Here is a 19,358-nt window from a genome sequence, read left to right as displayed (position 1 = left end):
TTGGCTACAATTTTAGCGAGCAGCCAGTTGACAGGAGAATCCAGCCTTTCTATTGGTTAAGCATTTGACAGCTCCAGTATAAAAGGGCTGTCAGCTGTCAAATGTTTTGCTGTTTGCCGGTTCGAGGTTTGCCTTACATTGGGCTGTATGTAATAAAAGGTTGTGTTAGCTTCAACCTGCCTTGTCTCAGTTCCTGTCTGCCTCGTTCTTCCTCCAGAACAGAATCAACAACGGGACCTCCCTCCCTCCATTGTGGAAGCAGGATTTGTGTCTTGGCCCTTTTGACACACCACAAAATGGCTGGTGGGTGTGGTTTTTCTGCCTTGCTATAAAGAGAATAATAGCCTACAGTTAAGACAGCAATGCAAGAGTTCAGGAATAGGAATGCAGCTTGAGCCCAAAATATACGTTACTAAGTGAGACATTGATTTTGCCTCATTTTACAGCCTTGTTAAGTGAATCACTGCAGTTGTTAAGTTAGAAACAGGAATGAATCCAGGCTACCCTCTTGACTTTGCTTGTCAGAAGATTGCAAAAGGGGATAACGTGAACACCCCCCCCCCCCGACAGTGCAACCATTGAGTCAGTAGTGTCTGGATTTTGATGGCTGCAATAGTCAGAAGTGAAAAATGGTCCTCAGTCCCTTTTTTCAGTGCCATCGTAATTTCAAATGGTCACTAAACAAACTGTTGTAAATCGACTCACTGTTATAAAATTAGGGTTTTGTGTCTTAAGTAAGGATGGGAAAGGAGCAGCTTTGACCCCACAAGGCCTCCCCCCTTCCATCCTCTGCCCCTGGGAGGAATCCAACCTCTTGGCCCCACCCATCTCATTGGCCCCGCCCCTTTTAGACTGGCCTTCAACTTGCTTTGGAAACAACGTAGACCTTGTGAGCATAAAGAGCTTCATGGACAATGAGGAAGTGGAAACTCCCAGGAGGTCCTGAGGAGCAGGCTGTCTTCTGCCAGGGCCTACCCTCCTCCAAATCCATAAAGGGCTGACTTTGTCACACTGCCCAACCGTGGTGTTCTCAAGGACGGGTTTGTGTGTGAGTCTCATACTTTGACCCTCGGCCTCACTGCCTACCCTTTACTTTTCCCCCCTTTTCTTTGCCTCCAAGGATTTACAAAGGTTCCCTTCCATAGGAGCCAGAAACGTCTCCTGTGGCTACATAGGGATCTTCTCACATAGAATGAATGCCTCAACCCAGTCAACCACTCGCCCTTGGAACAGATTCCTGACTCTTGGAATAGAATATAAATGCTTTTGTTTCCACCCAGAGATCCCTTCTGAACTCTGCTTGAAGTGGAAAAGAATGAAACATTGATTTTGGGTTTTACCAATTAGACTGATAGATCCTTATAGAAATGGCTACTTTCATATTATTATGAAAAACAAAAAGTTGTGATTTGATGTTAATGCCTTATTTTACTGCAACAGAGAGTCAGAAGTCAACACTTCTTTTTCCTAATACTCACTTTTCTTTCCCTTCTTCCTCCCCACTGTTTTCCTATTTTGTTTTGTATTTTGCATCTTATTTTATAATTCAATAAAAATGTTAACAGAAATACCAAGAGATTAGCCACCTTAATGTAACATCACAGGCTTATCAAAGATGGATTACTTCCCTTTTTCTCTGTGGAAAAAGATTCCAGTCAAAGGGACGGAGAGGATAATTATTTGAGAGCAACAAAATGTCTGTCGGCCGTCATCATGGGAACATGGGCCAAAACTGCTGGGACAAACTCTAAATGGTGAAAAAAGCCCAAATCTTGGCATCAATGGAGGTTCTCACCAGAAAGCCAAAGTCATCTAGTCTGACCCCCTGCTCAAGCAGGTGAGCCTACACCATTCCAGACAAGTGGCTGTCCAGTCTCTTAAGAACCCACAACTTCTGGAGGCAATTGTCCCCAAAACTGGGCTCTTGGTGTCAAAGTCGATAAGTCACCGGACACAAGGTGTGATATAGAATCATACTTTTATTTTGGTACCAAAATATAAGGACCCCGGTTTGAAAAGCTAACCAAGGGCCAAGAGTAGAATCTTATGGCAGTTTTTATAGTCAAGGGATGGTCGCGTTCAACCCTTTGCCCTTCCCCTAATAATGCATGCATAACAGATAATATTGATTGGTTATTTGGAATTTCACATCACTTGTTTTGTACCCCAGGTCACAGGTATCTTGCAAAGTGTGCCACCTCTATGTGGGTTTTCGGGGCTTTCTTATAAGCAAGTTATTCTTGTTCCTAACATCCTGGCTAGTGGTTTTAAGGTGCTAAATTTTGTCTCATTGTTCATATGCAGCCCGCCTCCTTCCTATTGTAGAGCAGAGTAAAAGAACCAACAGTTTTATCTGAGGCAGCTACCCCATGACCCCTACGCCCTCTGCAGTGAGAGAGACAGGAAAGGAGCAAAGTTCTTAATTGCCAAGTCAAAGAAATGAAGACAAAAGAAAATGTTTTATCAGAATTCATATTCCTCACTCTCATGTCCATTCCATCCACACCTGGGTCCTATCGCCACATATGACCCTTCCTCTGGTCCCCAGGGCCTCATCTATGCATATATTCTATCCTTCACAAGCTGTTCCACTGGTTAATCGTTCTCCCTGTCAGGCAATTTCTCCTTAATTCCAGATTCCTTCTTTCCTTGGATTAGTTTCCATCCGTTGCTTCTTTTTTTAAAAAAAAATACATTTTATTTACAAACATGTAAAATATACACATACAAAACTTAGTCGTACACCACATTTACACAATACAATACAAACAGGCGCTTCCTGCTCTTTCTAATAGCAATTGCCAATCGATATCGCTCACCTTATATTGTTTCCCCTTCTATTATATTTCATTTGCATTTCACCATTCTTAACCCTCTTATCTTACTCATCTGTCTGCTATATTGGCTGATTACCTCTAGTAAATTTAAATCACTTGGATACATATATATATGTGTGTGTGTGTGTTAATTTTCCTTAACTACTATTTTTGGGCTTTGTTACCTTCCTTCATTGTTCCTTGTTTCTTTCCTCCATCCACCTATACCATATCTGGTAGTATTCTGTTTCTTCTTTTCCCTGGATTTCTTATGTTAATTTGTCCATTTCAGCACAGTCCATAACCTTTCTTATTATTTCATCTTCACTTGGAATTAATTTGTTTTTCCATTTCTGGGCAAAGGCAATCCTCGCCGCCGTAATTATGTGTAATATTAAATACTGATTTTTTTATATATTTCACAGTCATTATTCCTAATAAAAAACCTTCAAGTTTCCATTCTATTTTAACACCTGTTATTACCTCTAGCCACTTTTTGATCCTTTTCCAAAAAATTTTAGCCTCTTCACAGGTCCACCATGTATTGATTCATATTTCCAGCATTTTGGAGAGGTATTTGTTGAGATTTTAGCTAACCCTGTTGGTGCCAGGTGCCATCTGTAAAACATTTTGTACTGGTTTTCCTTGTATGCAACTGATAGTTTCATTTTTAAGTTTGTTCCCCAATTTTTCAGTTCAGTTCAGTTCAGTTCAGTTTATTGGTCTTGTATGCCGCCCACTCCCGAAGGACTCCGGACGGCGTACAATAAAAAGGGAAAGGGGATAAATAGACGAAACAACAATTTAAAATACACAACATTCATAGTTACCGTGGGGCTGGATATTTCAACAGCCCCCCCGGCCTGCCGGAGCAGCCAGGACTTAGTGGCTTTGCAGAAGGCCGGGAGAGTAGTAAGGGTCCGGATCTCCATGGGGATTGCAGTGTTTGTTTTGCATGAAGGGTTTACAGTTGATGTCTGTAAGTTCTTTTCCAAGTCATAAATTCTATAAAGTTGTGAGTCATTAAAGTAGAGTTGGACACGATCAAACAGTAGCTATCAGCTCCAAAGTTCCCTTCGCAATGACATTTTTGGCAGATCTCCAGCTCTGAATAGAAGGATGGGTTGGCCCTCTTCCTGTTCTATACCCCAATATAAAAAGAAAGATTCTTTCCCCAACTTGCAGTCACGCAAGGAGGTTTTATAGGCCATAAAGATAAACAAAGCCTTGTGTTGAGGCCCTCAGATTTCTTCTAAGGGACAGACATTCCCACATTAGCTGAAATCATGAGGATTTGGAATGCTTTTGCCTGGCTGTTCATCCTGATCCTTTGCTTTGGGTCTTTCTCAGCTGATGGTGCCGGTAAGCTTTGGCCTCCGCCACATTTCCTTCATAAACTTTTGATTTCCCAGAGGTCTGGCAAGCCAAATTGAGAAATGAATTGGATTCCTTTGGCATGCTGGTTCCAATCACGGGACAATTCCTCCAAATGGGAACTTTATCACTTCACATCAGAAATTATGTACTCGAGGTTTGAAAACTTTGTTAGAAAAAAAGTATTCAAAAATCCAGATTTCAGTTGCACACAATTGTGTTAGTTATACACAACTAGAGATTAATTTCTGTTTGTAATTTATTGTGTTATTGGTGCTGTTAAATGTTTTTATTGCACTTTGAATTAATATATCTTTTGTTGCAACTTTGATGTGTTAGAAAACCTTTGGAGCACAAGAAATTCATTTATAAAATAAGCAACATTTTTAAATCAAGTACAATGGGCATTAATGGGTATCAAAGATCTGTGTCTTAATTGTGGCTTGCAATATCAAGCAAGAGAAAACACATATACAGGAACGTATATTTACAACCACAATTGGGACTGAGACTTTAGTCACTAAGCGAGCTGATTGTTAAGTGAGTTGCACCCAATTCTACCATCTTTTGTTGTAAGCAAATCACTCTGATTGTTAAATAAAACACATCCTTTTCCTTTCTCCTCCTCCTCTTCTTCTTTATAGGATTATATTATACAATTGTATCACAGCGGCCAGTTGTTTCGCCGGATTTGGCATTGGTTACTAGTCGGGCCCCACCCAGAGGCCTAGGACGTCGTAACGTATTTTCGTAATATGCGTGCAGATCCAAGCAGTGCGGCTTTTTGCATTTGACTGATGGTGATTTTGTCAATTTTTAACTGTTTTAAATGTAATTCCAGTGCTTTTGGAATAGCACCCAGTGTGCCAATTACCACTGGAATTACCACTGCTGGTTTGTGCCATAGTCGTTGAATTTTGATTTTTAAGTCCTGGTATTTTGCGATTTTTTCATGTTCCTTCTCGGCGACCCTGCTATCACCTGGTATTGCAATGTCTATGATTGTGACCTTATTTTTCTCAACCAGTGTGATGTCTGGTGTATTATGCGCCAGTATTTTGTCGGTTTGTATACGGAAATCCCACAAGATCTTGACCATCTGATTTTCGGTGACTTTTTCAGGCTGATGTTCCCACCAGTTTGTTGCTGTTTAATATTATAATTTTTGCACAAATTCCAATGGATCACTTGTGCTACTGAATTGTGCCGCAATTTATAATCAGTCTGCGCGATTTTTTTACAGCAGCTGAGTATGTGATCAACAGTTTCAACAGCTTCTTTGCAAAGTCTGCATTTGGCATCATCAGAGGATTTTTCAATTTTGGCCTTAATGGCATTTGTGCGGATAGCTTGTTCTTGCGCAGCCAGGATTAGTGACTCTGTTTCTTTCTTTAATGTATCTGTTGTTAACCATAACCAAGTTTGTTCACTGTCCACTTTATCTTTTATTTTTTCCAGAAATTGGCCATGCAGTGCTTTGTTCTGCCAACTCTCCATTCTTGATTTTATCACATCTTTTCTGTATTCTTGTTTCGTCTGTTGGGCCTTCAGTAGTTTTTTGTTCTTCACTTCGATTAATAGATGTTCTTGACTTTCTTTTAAATAATCAGCCAGTGCATGTTTTTCTTCTTCAACTGTTTGCTTCACTTGTAATAATCCTCTGCCACCTGATTTTCGGGGCAGGTACAGTCTATCAGTATCACCACGTGGATGTAAACTGTAGTGTATTGTCATTAGTTTCCTGGTTTTTCGGTCCAAAATGTCCAAATCAGCTTGTGTCCAGTTAACTATACCAGCTGTGTATCTTATAACTAGTATTGCCCAGGTATTTATGCCCTTGATTGTATTTCCACCATTCAATTTAGATTTCAAAATTTTCCTAACTCTGTTGGTGTACTCTCACCTGACAATAGCTTTTACTTCTCCATGCTTGATGTTATCCACCTGCAGAATGCCTAAGTATTTGTAGGCTTCATTTTCTTTGCATTTAATTAGTTGGCCATTGGGCATTTCAATTCCCTCACATGCAGTGATTTTGCCTCATTTTGTGGATACAGTGGCGCATTTTTCCATGCCAAACTGCATTGAAATATCGGTGCTGAATACTCGGACTGTGTTTGTCAATGATTGGATTTCTATTTCTGACTTTCCATAGAGTTTCAAATCATCCATATGTAGTAAATGCGAAATTTTTTCAGCTTCTTTGGCTGTTTGGTAACCTAATTTCATTTTTTTAAAGATTACTGATAGCGGGATCATTGCGATGATGAAGAGAAGAGGTGAAAGTGAATCACCCTGGAAAATTCCTTGCTTGATATTAACCATTCCATAGATCTCATTCCCTACTGCCAACTCAGTTCTCCATTGTTTCATCGCCTTTTCAGTAAAGGATGTAATATTTTTGCTAATACCAGTTGTTTCTAAGCATTTTATGATGCAACTATGTGGCAGTGAGTCAAATGCCTTTTTGTAATCAATCCAGACCATATTCAAGTTCGTTTTTCTGTTCTTACAATTTTCTAATATCATTTTATCAATTAGGAGCTGATCTTTTGTGCCCCTGCTCCTTCTTTTGTTGCCTTTTTGCTTTACTGGCAAGATGTTGTTGGTTATTACTACTACTACTACTACTACTACTACTACTACTACTACTACTACTATTATTATTATTATTATTATTATTATTATTATTATTACTTAGGGTCAAGAATGAGAAGAAAATGCTTGTGCAAAATGAAGAAACACCTGCCTGTGATGGACGGAAGTATGTTTGCTGTCAAATCTCCTTGTGTTAGAACTTTGAATGCTTTGAGTATTTTTTGAAATAATTGCTTTGGACCTCAGGTGACCTCAGTACCTCCCCCTCCCAATCATTAAAGCTTCCAAGCAAGTCTGAGAAAAGATACAACTGCTTTAAGAGGCACAATATTTTTAATGCATTGATTTCCCAAAGCAGAGTTAGAAAAGACCTTGGAGGTCTTCTAATCCAACCCTCTGCTCAAACAGGTGACCTTATAGCATTTCAGACAGGTGGGTGTCCAGTTTCTTTTTAAAAGCCTCCAGTGATGGAGCACCTTCAACTTCTGAAGGCAACTTCTGTTTCACTGTGTTCTGACCAAGGCTTCCCAAGAGCATGAAGCGAATTCCTTGTCCTGACAAAAAACCCTTTTATTAATGTGCTGTAAATTCTTCTCATTCTCGTCAAGTCTTTTAAGAGAGGATTTACAGTCAGAGACCTTATCTGGCTTGGAGGGCTGACAGGCCGATATCTGCAAAACTTGGCAAGGAGTCTCTGAGAGTCACAAACCAATGAAGCGAACTAATTGTCTCCTGCAAACTCCACTCCCCTTTCGCTCCTCTTTTATTTCCTCAGGAGGGGCCATTCATCATCCATCTGTGGCCTTACTCCCAAGTCAGATGGCTCTGGCTTCCTCTCTGTCTCCGACACAGAGCCCTCATCTGAGCCTTCCTCAGACTCCTGGACTGGCCCATGTTCCTCCCCAACCTCTTCACTGTCCGAATCTGCTGCCAGCTTTGCTGGCCGCTGGCAGGCCACAACACACTGATTAATTGTCCTCACTATTTCTCCTTAGTTCCTCAAGGTTGCTTCTCTCCTTGATTAGTTTCCATCCACTGTTTCATTTCATTCCATGTAGCCATTTCAGACAAGTGGCTGTCCAGTCTCTCTTCTTAAAAGAGCTGGATATTTCTTCTGCTTGGTGTCAATCTCAGGGGGAAAGAGGGCCTGTTTTAATGAGCAGCAAAAAGGTGTTAGACGATCCATACATGAAGGTCCAGTCAAACTGATTTATTGCTAACAGCCTATGGGCAGGAATCTTCTCAACCAGTTGCTTGGGGTTAGATATGGGTTAATGGCATTTGGGGGAGGCAAGGGGGTTGCTTTTAGTCTGGCTGTGTACCTGCATAGGGATTCTAGGCTGATCCCTCTTTTAACTCTGCCCCGTGTTCTGTCCCTGGTATTTGAAACCACAGTCTATCCTGAGATTAGTGTTATTTGCCAAAGCTTTTGTCTGTGTTGTCAGATGTCAGATGGTAGAAGCCCAAGCTGAACTAAGCTTATCTACAAATTTTCCTTTGAAGGGGATGACTGTCTTACTCTGAAAAATGGCCATAATCTCCATCCAGATTTCTTGTTTGATGGTTCTGCAGTTCAGCCTAGTTTTGCTCAGGTTGAGGTTGTCTGGACGTTTTAGTCTGTTATCCTCCACCAACAGAGCCAAATGCTAGACCAGCACTTGGGGCATCCTGGGCATCGTTCATTTGTGAATTTCCTGGGTGGAGATGTCCCTCTCAGTCTAGCCTGCCTTACAGATTTGTTGAGATGATAAAATAGGAAGAAGAACATTTTGTATCCTGCCTTGAGTTATAGAGCTATAAATAAAAAGGAAGAGAAGAATGTATAACTAGGTGAGTAGATAGCTGGAGGGAGGGAGGGAAGGAAAGAGAGAGGGAGGGAGAGAGAGAGAGATTTTTTAATATGATTCTTAAAAGCTGTTAACTGGTAGATATTTGTGCACCTAATATTATTTCAATTAAGTTTATTCTCTCTTTTTCCCCATTTTGTCTTACAGAGATTGTCGGACAACACAAGAAATGTTTCTGTAAACCTCACAAAACAAGAAAACTTCCCAATAATTTTTTTGTTCCTGGACCGCTGCCTCAAGTGTGAAGGGAAGGCTTAGACAAATACACAGTATCAGCTGCAAATTAGCCTGTTGTTGTTGTTGTCATTATTCTGGTCTGTCATGATTTTTGGTTTCCGTCAAGAGTTCGGTCCTTCTGAAGGGTATCACTTTGGGGAAAACTGTGCCGAGAGAGAGAGGGGGGGGAGGGAGGGAGGGAGGGAGAAGGCGGGAGGGAGAGAGAGAGGGAGAAAGAAAGAGAGAGAGAGAGATGCTGCAATGCTCCTAAATATAATCTGGTTGCCAAGCTCATGGATTCTGATCATATGACCCCCTGGGGTGATGTGATGATCGTCATCATATATGTGCAAGAACTGATCGTAGGTTGCTTGTTTCAGCCCTGTCATAACTTTGGATGGTCACTAAATGAATGGTTGTAAGTTAAGTCTGACTCCAAGCTGAGCTACCTGACTCTTCTTTAACTTGGAAGCCTTGAACCCGGTTTCCCTTCGGGGGAGGGAGAAAGATGCAAGGCTGGTTTCTCAGGATCAGTCCTGCCTTCAATGCTGGGAAAGGGACCCTTCCCCTGCTCCCCCATACACATTTTGATGGGGGCTCCTGTGAGCGGTGGGGAAAGTTTAAATTGGACTAAGAATCATTGGCAGAAAGACATTCAAAATTCAAAACATACATCAACATCATAAAAGATTCTCAACTTAGAACTAGATAAATTCTACCTGCTATCATAATGTTAAATTTGCAGTTTCTTGCACTCTGTGTGTGTGTCTGTGTGGATACATATATACATATATAGCAATAGCCCTTAGACTTATATAACACAGTGCTTTACAGCCCTCGCTAAGCAATTTACAGAGTCAGCCTATTGTCCAACAATTTGGGCCTTCAATTTACCCACCTCAGACGGATGGAAGGCTGAGTCAACCTTTTGCTGGTGAGAATCAAACTGCCAAATTGCAGGCAGCCGGCAGCAGAAGTAGCCTGATTTTTTCAATAGCATTATAAAAAAAGGGGTGAACTCTTGCGTTCTGACAAATGTTAAAAGCAATAGCTCTTCGTTCATTCACTTCAGGTCATTGCATCCTTTTCGAGTGAAATTTTCTCTCTTCCAGAATTCCTCAGAGTGACCAGAAGTACATAATTGGAAGAAAAGATTCAACCTTCTGTATTCATCTTTTTCTCTGAAAGTTTCTGGTTTGGATCATTCACAATTTTGTTTAAGCCCACACTTGTTTTCTGACCTGATTTTTTTGGGGGGGGGGGAGGAGTGCTTTGGGAATTTTGAATTGGATAGGTCTAGTTTAATGAAAAGAAGGACCAGGGGAGACATGCTAGCAGTGTTCCAATATCTCAGTGGATGCCACAAAGAAAAGGGAGTCACTCCAAAGTACCTGAAGGCAGGACAAGAAACAATGGATGGAAACTAACCAAGGAGAGAAGCAACCTAGAACTATAAAAGAGTAATTTCCTGACATTGAGAACAATTAATCAATGAAACGACTGGCCTCTGGAAATTGTAGGCGTTACAACATTGGAGATTTTTAAGAATAGATTGGTCAACCATCTGTCTGAAATGGCCTAGGGTCTCTGGTGTAGCAGAGGGCTTGGACTAGAAGCTTCCAAGGTCCCTTCCAACTTTGTTATTCTGTTAAGATCTGATCCAATTTGCATCTATCATTCAATGTAATAAATTGAGGTGATTCAGACAGAGTGAACCTTCTATCAAGAACAGGGTATATGTGTCCATCCAACCTGAGGGGCTTTAATACCTCAGCATCTGTTTTCGCTATTAAATGCAACTGTCAAAGCTTTGTAAGAAACCCTCCCTTCCCCTCCCCTGCCCTGGGTCCACCCCATCTCCACTCAATTCAGCATCCATCTCCAGCAACCCCAAAGTCAAGAGTCACTCCGTGACAAGAACGACCTAATTCCTCTATTGACACTTTGGCCAGGGGGACAGATGGTGCTGGGCTTCTGAGGAGGATTAGCAGGCATCACGGAAGGTTCTTATCCAGTCCAACCCAGAAGAGGTATTTACATTTAAAAAAAATAGGAACACTAATCTTTCGCACCTGACAATATTATCGTTAAGTGCAATAAGGAAATAGAAGTTGAACAGTGGGGTAAGGGACAACATCTACTCTGAATTTCTTATTTTAGATCATTACTTTAGATCTGTCTTTTTAACAATTGCTGATGGAGGACCGTGTTCTCCTCTTCTTCATAGCTTGCCTCTAGATCAATATTTCTCAATCGCGACAACTTTAAGAGGTGTGTTTACTTCAACTTCCAACGTTGACATCCTTTCTAACTCATTCCTGCATTAGTTGAGTTATTATTATTGTAAAAATAGCAACTACTATTCCACATTTATTTTCATAACAAGTTTCTTTCTCAAATATGCATTTTTCTATCTCAATTTCCCTGAAATATCATTTTTTGTCCTAATTTGTTACTGAACTGTAGAGAATTTAGAGAAATGTATGGCCCAGAACATTTCTCCTGAAGTGACTGGAGCTGATGGATTTATTCTTCATGACAGCACAATGTTTTCTTGATACAAACCACACTTTCTAATGATAGGACTACAGACCATTACAATTATTCTACTAATATGGTTTCTAATTTGAGGTTGGTGCTGAGATCGCTGAGTGTCTCATGTTTGACTTCCATCCATTAAAAAGTATTTATCTTAGGGCAAAACACATTCCAGAAAGTCTTTGATTTAAAAAAAAGATTTATTTAAGAATCTTTCCAATGATTTCCAATAAATACATATTTAGATTAATAGTTTATCGGTTATATTTTCAAAATAAAAATACAGTTTAGACTGCTCTGTTTATCTGTGATTCCCCTGATTCAATATAAAATTGTGATTAAATAGGAAAAATAAAATCTATTTAGTCATTTGCAAAGATATTTTCTCTCCAAACTATAAATTCCAGAATAAGTTGACTTTGTGACGATGAATTCCCCATTTTAAAAAATGGATTTATCTCAATCATGACTGATTCCAAAATATCCATTTTTTAAAAAGAAAAAATAGAAAGCCAAAAATGAATTTAGGAATAAAAGCCTTGCTTAAATCATCATTGAAGAGATCAATTTTGATTTGTATTCTTACAGTTCTCTGTCCTAATGGAATTCTTTGTTGTCTTTTCAATGAAGGATTAAAGTTAAAAAAGGATCTCCTTATTAACAAAATAATTCTAAATAGTGAGCTTCTTTATCAATTCCGAATTGGCTGCCTTTACTCCACGTTCAATGTATTAATTTCCTGATCCTAGAAAACAAAATATTATGTACAGCTGCTAATTCAAGAATATCAAGATGAAATTCATTTAGTCCTGAGAAATGACTCCTTAGGTGTTTTGGTGAGGAAAAAAAAGGCAGAACATCCTGGGAGTTGTTAACATTTTTTAAATTTATTTAGAAGGGGTATGAGTGGCGTTGGGAAGAAGAAAAGCAAAAGCATCAGGGGGAAAAAGAGAAGTTAAGGATAAACCAACTTGCCTTTTGGGTCTGGAAGGGTTTCTTTGGACAATTGCAAGCACGCTGCTGAGCAGACCTTGCTCCAAGCAACAGAGATCCTGAATGCTTGCAAATAAATCTCCCATTGCTGGCAGAATAATTGGACTAATTAAGTGGAAGGCAGGAACGCCTTTCAATGCTTCCAAAATTAAGTCTGGTCATCCGCTTAACATCTTAGCAGCTATTCCTGCCACTCTGCCAGATTCCTCATCCCCCCCCCCAACTTCTGAAGAAGGTTTCAAGCAGGGAATTGGAAGGGTATTTCTCCTACCCCCCCTTTCCCCAAAATTAAGAAGAAACGGATTCTCTCTCTGAGGGGGGATGAAGCGAAAACGACATTTGCCAACCTCGTTGTTTCTCAATCTGGTGCACGTTTGCCTGGGTAAGTAGAGCCAAATCTCTCAAAACTATGCAGGTTGTGACTGAGGCAAATGTTTAAGATTTCGGGGTGTGTGGGTGTCTTCCTGCTAATACGACTTTCAACTCAAGAATGGCATAAATAGAAGATGATTTACTCATTCCTATTTTTTCTTTTCTACCTTTTGGCTGTTGATGTGTTTGCAACCTCAAATGGGCTATTTTTTTAAAAAAAACTTAAGGATAGAATGATATCTAATGGGTCTTTCCTTGTTTTCTTCCCAACCCCTCCTTGGGTTCTGCTCTTCTCTTGTAGCAAGTAAGTAATTGTTTTCTTAAAGATTTGGGGGGAAGGCGTCCCTTTCAAAATTCAGGATGCGTCTTTTAAATCGCTTAGGAATTCCTTGGAGGTTGAATGGAATATGGGTCCCTGGTGCAATTCCGGGGGATTTGATGAATTTTAATTAGCAAACATTTTTGGGGGATAGATTAGGTCTCCCTTATTTCCTTTCCTGTGCCTAAATTAAATTCTGTTTAAATTTAAAACATTGCCAGATTTGTAGCAATTTGTATTATAATGGCAATACAATTTGTATTGTTAATGGCATAGTGATTTTTTGAAATGTTCAGAGATTTCTCAGATTCGAAGAGGTGAATTGGACTTACAGACCTGAGGGGTTGAACTGGGCTTTGTATACAGACAAAAAGAAGTCCATTCACTAACTTTCCACTTATTAAATGCTTCTCCCTTGAATTCTGCTTTCTCTTAACTTACAGTTCAAGCAAATTATGCACCCTATTTCTTTGACAATGGAGCCAGCAGCAATAATGGGAATATGGCCCTCTTCAGCCTCTCAGAAGATACAGCTGTGGGTCAGTGTTGTGATCTTGTGCCTCTCTGAGTGTTTAAAAACAGAAATGTTGAGATTTTGTTGGGGCTGTAATGGCATCCTCTCCAAGTTGGGATCCTCTGGGTATTTGATGCTGTTTTATCAATTCATCCTGACTATCCTTTGGGAACTCATTCATATGAAGATTTTCCTTCATTTTATCTCCACAACAACACCTCTGAGTTAGATTGGACTGAAATTCACACCAGAAGTTTCCAGGGTGGACTGAAGATACAACTCCCTGGTCCTACTCCAATCCTTTAACATCTACCCAATACTGGGTTGCTAACAGTTTCCAGAATTCAAAGATTATATCTTCCAAGAGAGTTGGTGCCAATCTAGAGAAGATCTGTAGAGTTATTGATCCTCTTGCCTTCTATACTGAAGATCACTTGATGGTGGCCAATTTAGGTAGCCTATTATTCTATCTCTATGCAAAACCAGTAGGTTTACATTACCTTTCAATGTGGTAATTAATAGGTTTGTGATTTCTGGATAAAGTTATTGCTGGGATTCACACATTCTTTTGTGGAACAACCCATCCTGATCTGGATAAATTATTCTAGAACTCTTTTTCGGTTTTCACATCAGAACAGGTGACTTCAGATACAGTGCTAAAACACAACTAATCATCTTAACCTCATACATGAACCTAGTCTTTCTGTATTTCTTCTGGATCGATATATTAGAGAAAAATTTAAGGGTGTTTTTGCTAAATATTAGCGCTGTGTGAAGTTTCAGAGGAGGGCTTCATTTAGATAAAAATTATTCAAGCAAAGCATTTTTTTCAAATGTACTCCATGAAGCACCAGCTGTTTCTTGGCTTTTTTTAGAGCAAAGCAATCATTTTTCTTCCCATTCAGAAGGCATCTTCCAGGCTTGGAGGGTCCAGCTATGAAGCTTAGACACCCCTGGACAGCTCACTCACCTGAGGCTCGGCAGTTTTATGGAAAAGCTTCTTCCATGCCCCTGAGTTCTTCTAACTCTTCTCCACTGCCCTCATTTAGAGGACATGGGTGGAGAAGGACATTTTCTTCTCTCTCTCAGTGACCACCTATTATCAGGAGGTCAGGTGTGGGAAAGGAATAAGATAACTTTTTTAGGGAGTGCTGCAAGGGGAAAAAATGGGAGAGATCATTTTCCAACAGAGTTAGCGAAAGTGCTTCTAGGCTGAAAGATTGTAAAGATTTCCCAGCCTGGAGATCGCTCAGCCTGGAATCCTTTAGCATGAAGGACATCCAAGTGAAGTCAGTTTGCTCTCCTGATGTCTCCTAACATTGGTCCATAGGACTCTGAGGAATCCACGTGGCTTTGTCGCAGTGAATTCGATGCCCGGTTCATGTCAACAAAGTAAATCAGGGTCCAAACATGTATAGAGATTTTCAATAACCCACATCACGGTTGTCCCAAAGGTGCTTTTCCAAAAGGCAACTGGACTTTCTTGTGTGATTTTTTTCTTTGAAAACCTTTTGCTTCTCATCCAAAAAGTTTCTTCAATCCATCCAAATTGCTTTAGTGAAGTGTAATTTCATACAGGTGTAAATTCACAGAGAATGCAGTGATTTTTGCCATGCAGTTGATTCTGGAACAAAGCAAAGGATTTTCTTGCAGTAGTAAAAGTCGTCTTCAAGTCAAGCTAAAATCCAGTTGTGTACATGGATATTTGGCTTTCATGACCACATTGTATGAACCTTTTTGGAAGTGGCTTGTTCTTACCTCCTTCTTGAGGCTGAGAAAGAATGATTGACCCAAAGACACTCAGTTGGGTTTGTCCCTAAGGTAGAACTAGAATTTCTGCTCTCCTGGCTTCTAACCTGACACCTTTAACTATTACACCAAATGGCTTCTGTTCCTTTTGCTAGCCTTTACCTTCGTCTGAGCTTCAAAGCCATGCCTAGCCATTAGCTGCTGTCAATCTCTGTTACCATTTGCTAGTGTCTGGTACCAGAAGATAGAAGGATTCTACGTCCACATTCTGGACCTAGAGGACCATTCTGGTTTGAAAGAGGGGTCAAAGAGGCCATCTACATTAAGACTGAAAAGCCCCCCTCTCTCTCAACAGAGGGGCAGGGATATGATTGTTCTTACCTCCCACAGACCCATTAGATCTCACAGGGTTGGCCTCCTCTGGGTGCCATCTACCAGCCAATGCCACCTGGCTATTACCTGGGGGAGGGCCTTCTCTGTGGCAGCTCCGCCCCTCTGGAATGAACTCCCCACAGGGATTCGGACCCTCACCTCTCTCCAGGCCTTCCGAAAAGCCATCAAAACCTGGCTTTGCCGGCAGGCCTGGGGGTGATGAGTTCCCTCCCCTCTCGACATGTATGGTTGTGTGACTGTTGTCTACTTTTATTATTTGTATTTTGTCTTTTATGTTCCCCTTTTTCCCCCCCTTGAATTGTTCACCGTCCTGAGTCCTCCCGGAGAAGGGCGGCATACAAATAATACAATACAATACAATACAATGATTCTCCTGTTTACAACACGGTTTGTCTAGCTGATCCAAGAAGATCCCTCACCCATTTGCACTATTCAGGTGACCCTGAGGGGACAGATAAACCTCCAGGTTGCCTCAACGACTCTCAGAAAGAAAGCTAATGATGAGAAGACTGCAAGGAACATAAATCCTTCCATCCTCCACCATTCAATCAGAACTGAAGAAGCTTCTTGGATAAGAAGTGAAATGTCTTCAAGGAAAAAACAAAGTCCAGCTGCCTTTAAAAAAAGCACCTTTGAGATAACATAGAATGTTTCCCCCCCCCCCCCAAAAAGGCAGGAAGATATACATGTTCTACATCTCCTAGAAAAATAAACTCATCCGAACGAGGTTTGACAACCCAGTTTTGATATCCTTTAATGTAGTAGGAGAAAAATCTTTTTGAGTTTAGGAATTTTCAAGCCAGGCAGACGGCTTCTGGGAACAGATGTAGATGGTGCAAAGCTACCAGTTTCTTAGCCTGTGGCAGTCTACATTTTTTTTCCAAGATGGAAGGACATGTGGTTTCTAAAAACACTTCATGCATTTCTTCCACCCTTTATTGGTTCTTTTATAGCTTGCTACATTGGGAATGTGGGTGAATTTACACCATTAAATCTTCATTGATGGACAAGGGAGAAAAGTTCTCTGGTCCATTGGTGCAGACTTTTTCGTGAACATTTTTCTCCAGGAGTCTCACTTGGACTCATAAAGATAAGCCTTAATTTTAATTTTCTCTTCTTTTCAGCAAGAGTTGCTAAGATAGATTTTAATTGGTGTTAATTCCATGCAGGAAAATGTTCTCAGAGTGTTAATGATATGGAGAGTCAGTGCTGAGAGGGTGTAAAAATTATCAGCAAGACACGTCTGATCTAGAAATAGAGAAATCAACCTTTCCAGTTTTATTAACGTTCTGATTGCATGCAGCAAGTCTAGCATCAAATTATCTGCAGGAGGTCACTTCAGCAAAACCAGTGGATTTCTTTGGGCTGTTACTGAAGAACAATTTCCTTTTTTGTGTGTGAAAGAGGTCACACAGATTAACCTTTCATATGCTCCCATAGTTTTCATCACATTGCTAAGCAAACCCCTTCAATGCAGTGAAGGTAAAATATTTCTGCTTCCCTGTGAGTATTAGGGTCATTCAATCAATCAATCAATAATCAGAATAGAGCTGGAAGAGATCTTGGAGGTCTTCTAATCCAACCTCCTCCTCAAGCAGGAGATCCTATACTATTTCAGACAAGCGATTGTCCAGTTTCTTATTAAAAACCTCCAGTGATGAAGCACCCACAACGTGTGGAGACAACGTGTTCCACTGGTTAAATGTTCTCACTGTCAGGAAATTACTCCTTAGTTAAAGGTTGCTTCTCTCCTTGGTTAGTTTCTATTCATTGTTTCTTGTCCTGCCCTCTGGTACTTTGGAGAATAATTTGACCATTTCTTCTTTGTGGCAGCCCCTCAAATGCTGGAAGACTGCAATCATGTCTCCCCTGATGCTTCTTTTCACTAGACTAGCCATGCCCAATTCCTGCAACCATTCTTCTTATGTTTTAGCCTCCAGGCCTTTAATCATTCTAGTTGCTCTTCTCTGCACTTTCTCTGAAGTCTCAACATCTTTTTTGTAATGTGGTGACCAAAATTAGATGCAATATGCCAGATGTGATCTTACTAAGACTTTATAAAGAGGTACTAATACTTTACATGATTTTGATTCTATGCTTCTGTCTTTCCCCACTGTGGTGTTAAAGGCCTCTCTAGCCATCCACAATTTTCCAAAAACCTCTGACAAGCACAAAATGTGCTATCCCTGTTGCCATTTCCAGTTTTGTTTTGTTTTTTTATCACCTCTCTTTTTGGGAATATAAATATTACCCAATGATTCATGCACTCTTGGATGGTGTCAGAATAGGGAAGGAAGGACAAATTTAACACCAGCCCAGGGCTGAATGGCTTAACCCTGCCTGATTCTTTAACTAGAAACAGATTGAAAGTGACTTCTTGGGAACGTAGCAGGAAAAAAGACGTTTTGGGAGGACATTTTTGTGGTGTGGTCAGGTGTAAGTATTGAAAGGTCCTTGAATTTCCCAATAAATGGACAAATTCAATTCTTTTTTAAAAAAATCTTATTTCTATAAGTCAGACTTATAACACTGTTTTTTAAAAAATCCATAACAATCCATGGTTATGAGGGGTTCACATTTTTCACCCCATAATGTTCTTTCCTGCTTGGGGTCAGGAAACGTGCTGAAGGTGAGGATTGGGTATCAATTAAAGAGAATATTTGTAGCTGAGGGTTGGCATGAGGGCTCCTTGGTTCTCTTTGAGCTTGGTTGTTTTCTTGCAGACGTTTCATTACCCAACTAGGTAACATCATCGGAGTTAGTTAGGATTAGGATCATCACATTAGGATTAGGATTTTATAGAGCCATGTCCATCATTTGTCTTGGAGATAAGACTTTGCATTTCACATTATTATTTTTTCCTTCATCTCTATATGATTGAACAGCTCAATTAATCTCCATGAGCGTCAAACTGAGACTGAGTCTAAAAGGCTTCTCACAATGCTTGAATTACACTTTTCGATACATACCTCGACTTGTCTCCTACAGCATTTTTCTGCCCCATAACAATGAGGTTCTGAAACCTTCCTTAGTCAAGGAAATTATGCTTGGATAATTTGGACGGAAGTGTCTTTCTCCAAAGAACCAGTTGACCACAAATAATTGATGAACCATTTCAACTGGCCTCAATTATCTGGGAGATAATTTCTTATGAAGACACCATTCCTCTCATTTTAAATGTTCTAATCCAGCTTTATTTTTACTCATTGTTTTTTTTTAAAAAAAATAATGAGTAATTCCAGACTGAGCCATTAGAAGACGAGAGCAGGAGAATCAGTGTGGTGTAGTGATCAAGATTCGGACTGTCACCCCAGAGAGTTGAAACCTACTCTTAGATATGGAAGCTCTCTCTCTCTCAGTCCAACCTATCTCAGATAACGATTGTTGCAAGTAAAACTCTGAGGAATGAGTTCCACCTTGAGTTCCATCCAAATACTAACCAGTCCTGGTCTTGCTTAGCTTTTCTGTGGTCAGTCAAGTTCAGTCGGTCGATGGAACCAGTGAAGGCAGTTTGGTGCAGTGACTAAGGTGTCAGGCTAAAAACTGGGACACCGTGAGTTCTAGTCCCATCCTAGACAGAAAGCCAGCTGGGTGGCCTTGAACCGGCCACACTCTTTCAGCCCTAGGAA

At 40.3% G+C, this 19,358-nt stretch overlaps 1 protein-coding gene and 1 long non-coding RNA gene across 2 annotated transcripts in view; both read left to right on the top strand.

Annotated features, from left to right (window-relative positions):
* Positions 1–3,987: 3,987 nt before the first annotated feature.
* LOC148042507 (uncharacterized) lies at positions 3,988–8,921 on the top strand. The gene is made up of 3 exons (XR_015695132.1): positions 3,988–4,178; positions 6,892–6,954; positions 8,783–8,921. It is a non-coding gene; the product is annotated as an uncharacterized LOC148042507 (long non-coding RNA).
* A 3,732-nt stretch (positions 8,922–12,653) lies between these two features.
* The window catches only part of CDHR1 (cadherin related family member 1), a 44,798-nt gene continuing 38,093 nt past the window's right edge, over positions 12,654–19,358 (top strand). Inside the window, exons 1-2 of the mRNA XM_014060069.2 lie at positions 12,654–12,764; positions 13,517–13,612. Of these exons, the coding sequence (XP_013915544.2) occupies positions 12,704–12,764; positions 13,517–13,612 (157 nt within the window). The 5' untranslated portion in view covers positions 12,654–12,703. The remainder of the gene's footprint in view (positions 12,765–13,516; positions 13,613–19,358) is intronic.

Source organism: Thamnophis sirtalis, unplaced genomic scaffold (genome assembly GCF_051295495.1).
Source record: "Thamnophis sirtalis isolate CommonGarterSnake01/CBP01778 unplaced genomic scaffold, rThaSir2_p1.2 scaffold_15, whole genome shotgun sequence".
In the NCBI taxonomy this organism is placed as follows: Eukaryota; Metazoa; Chordata; class Lepidosauria; order Squamata; family Natricidae; genus Thamnophis; species Thamnophis sirtalis.
This window is presented reverse-complemented; position numbering and strand designations above follow the sequence as displayed.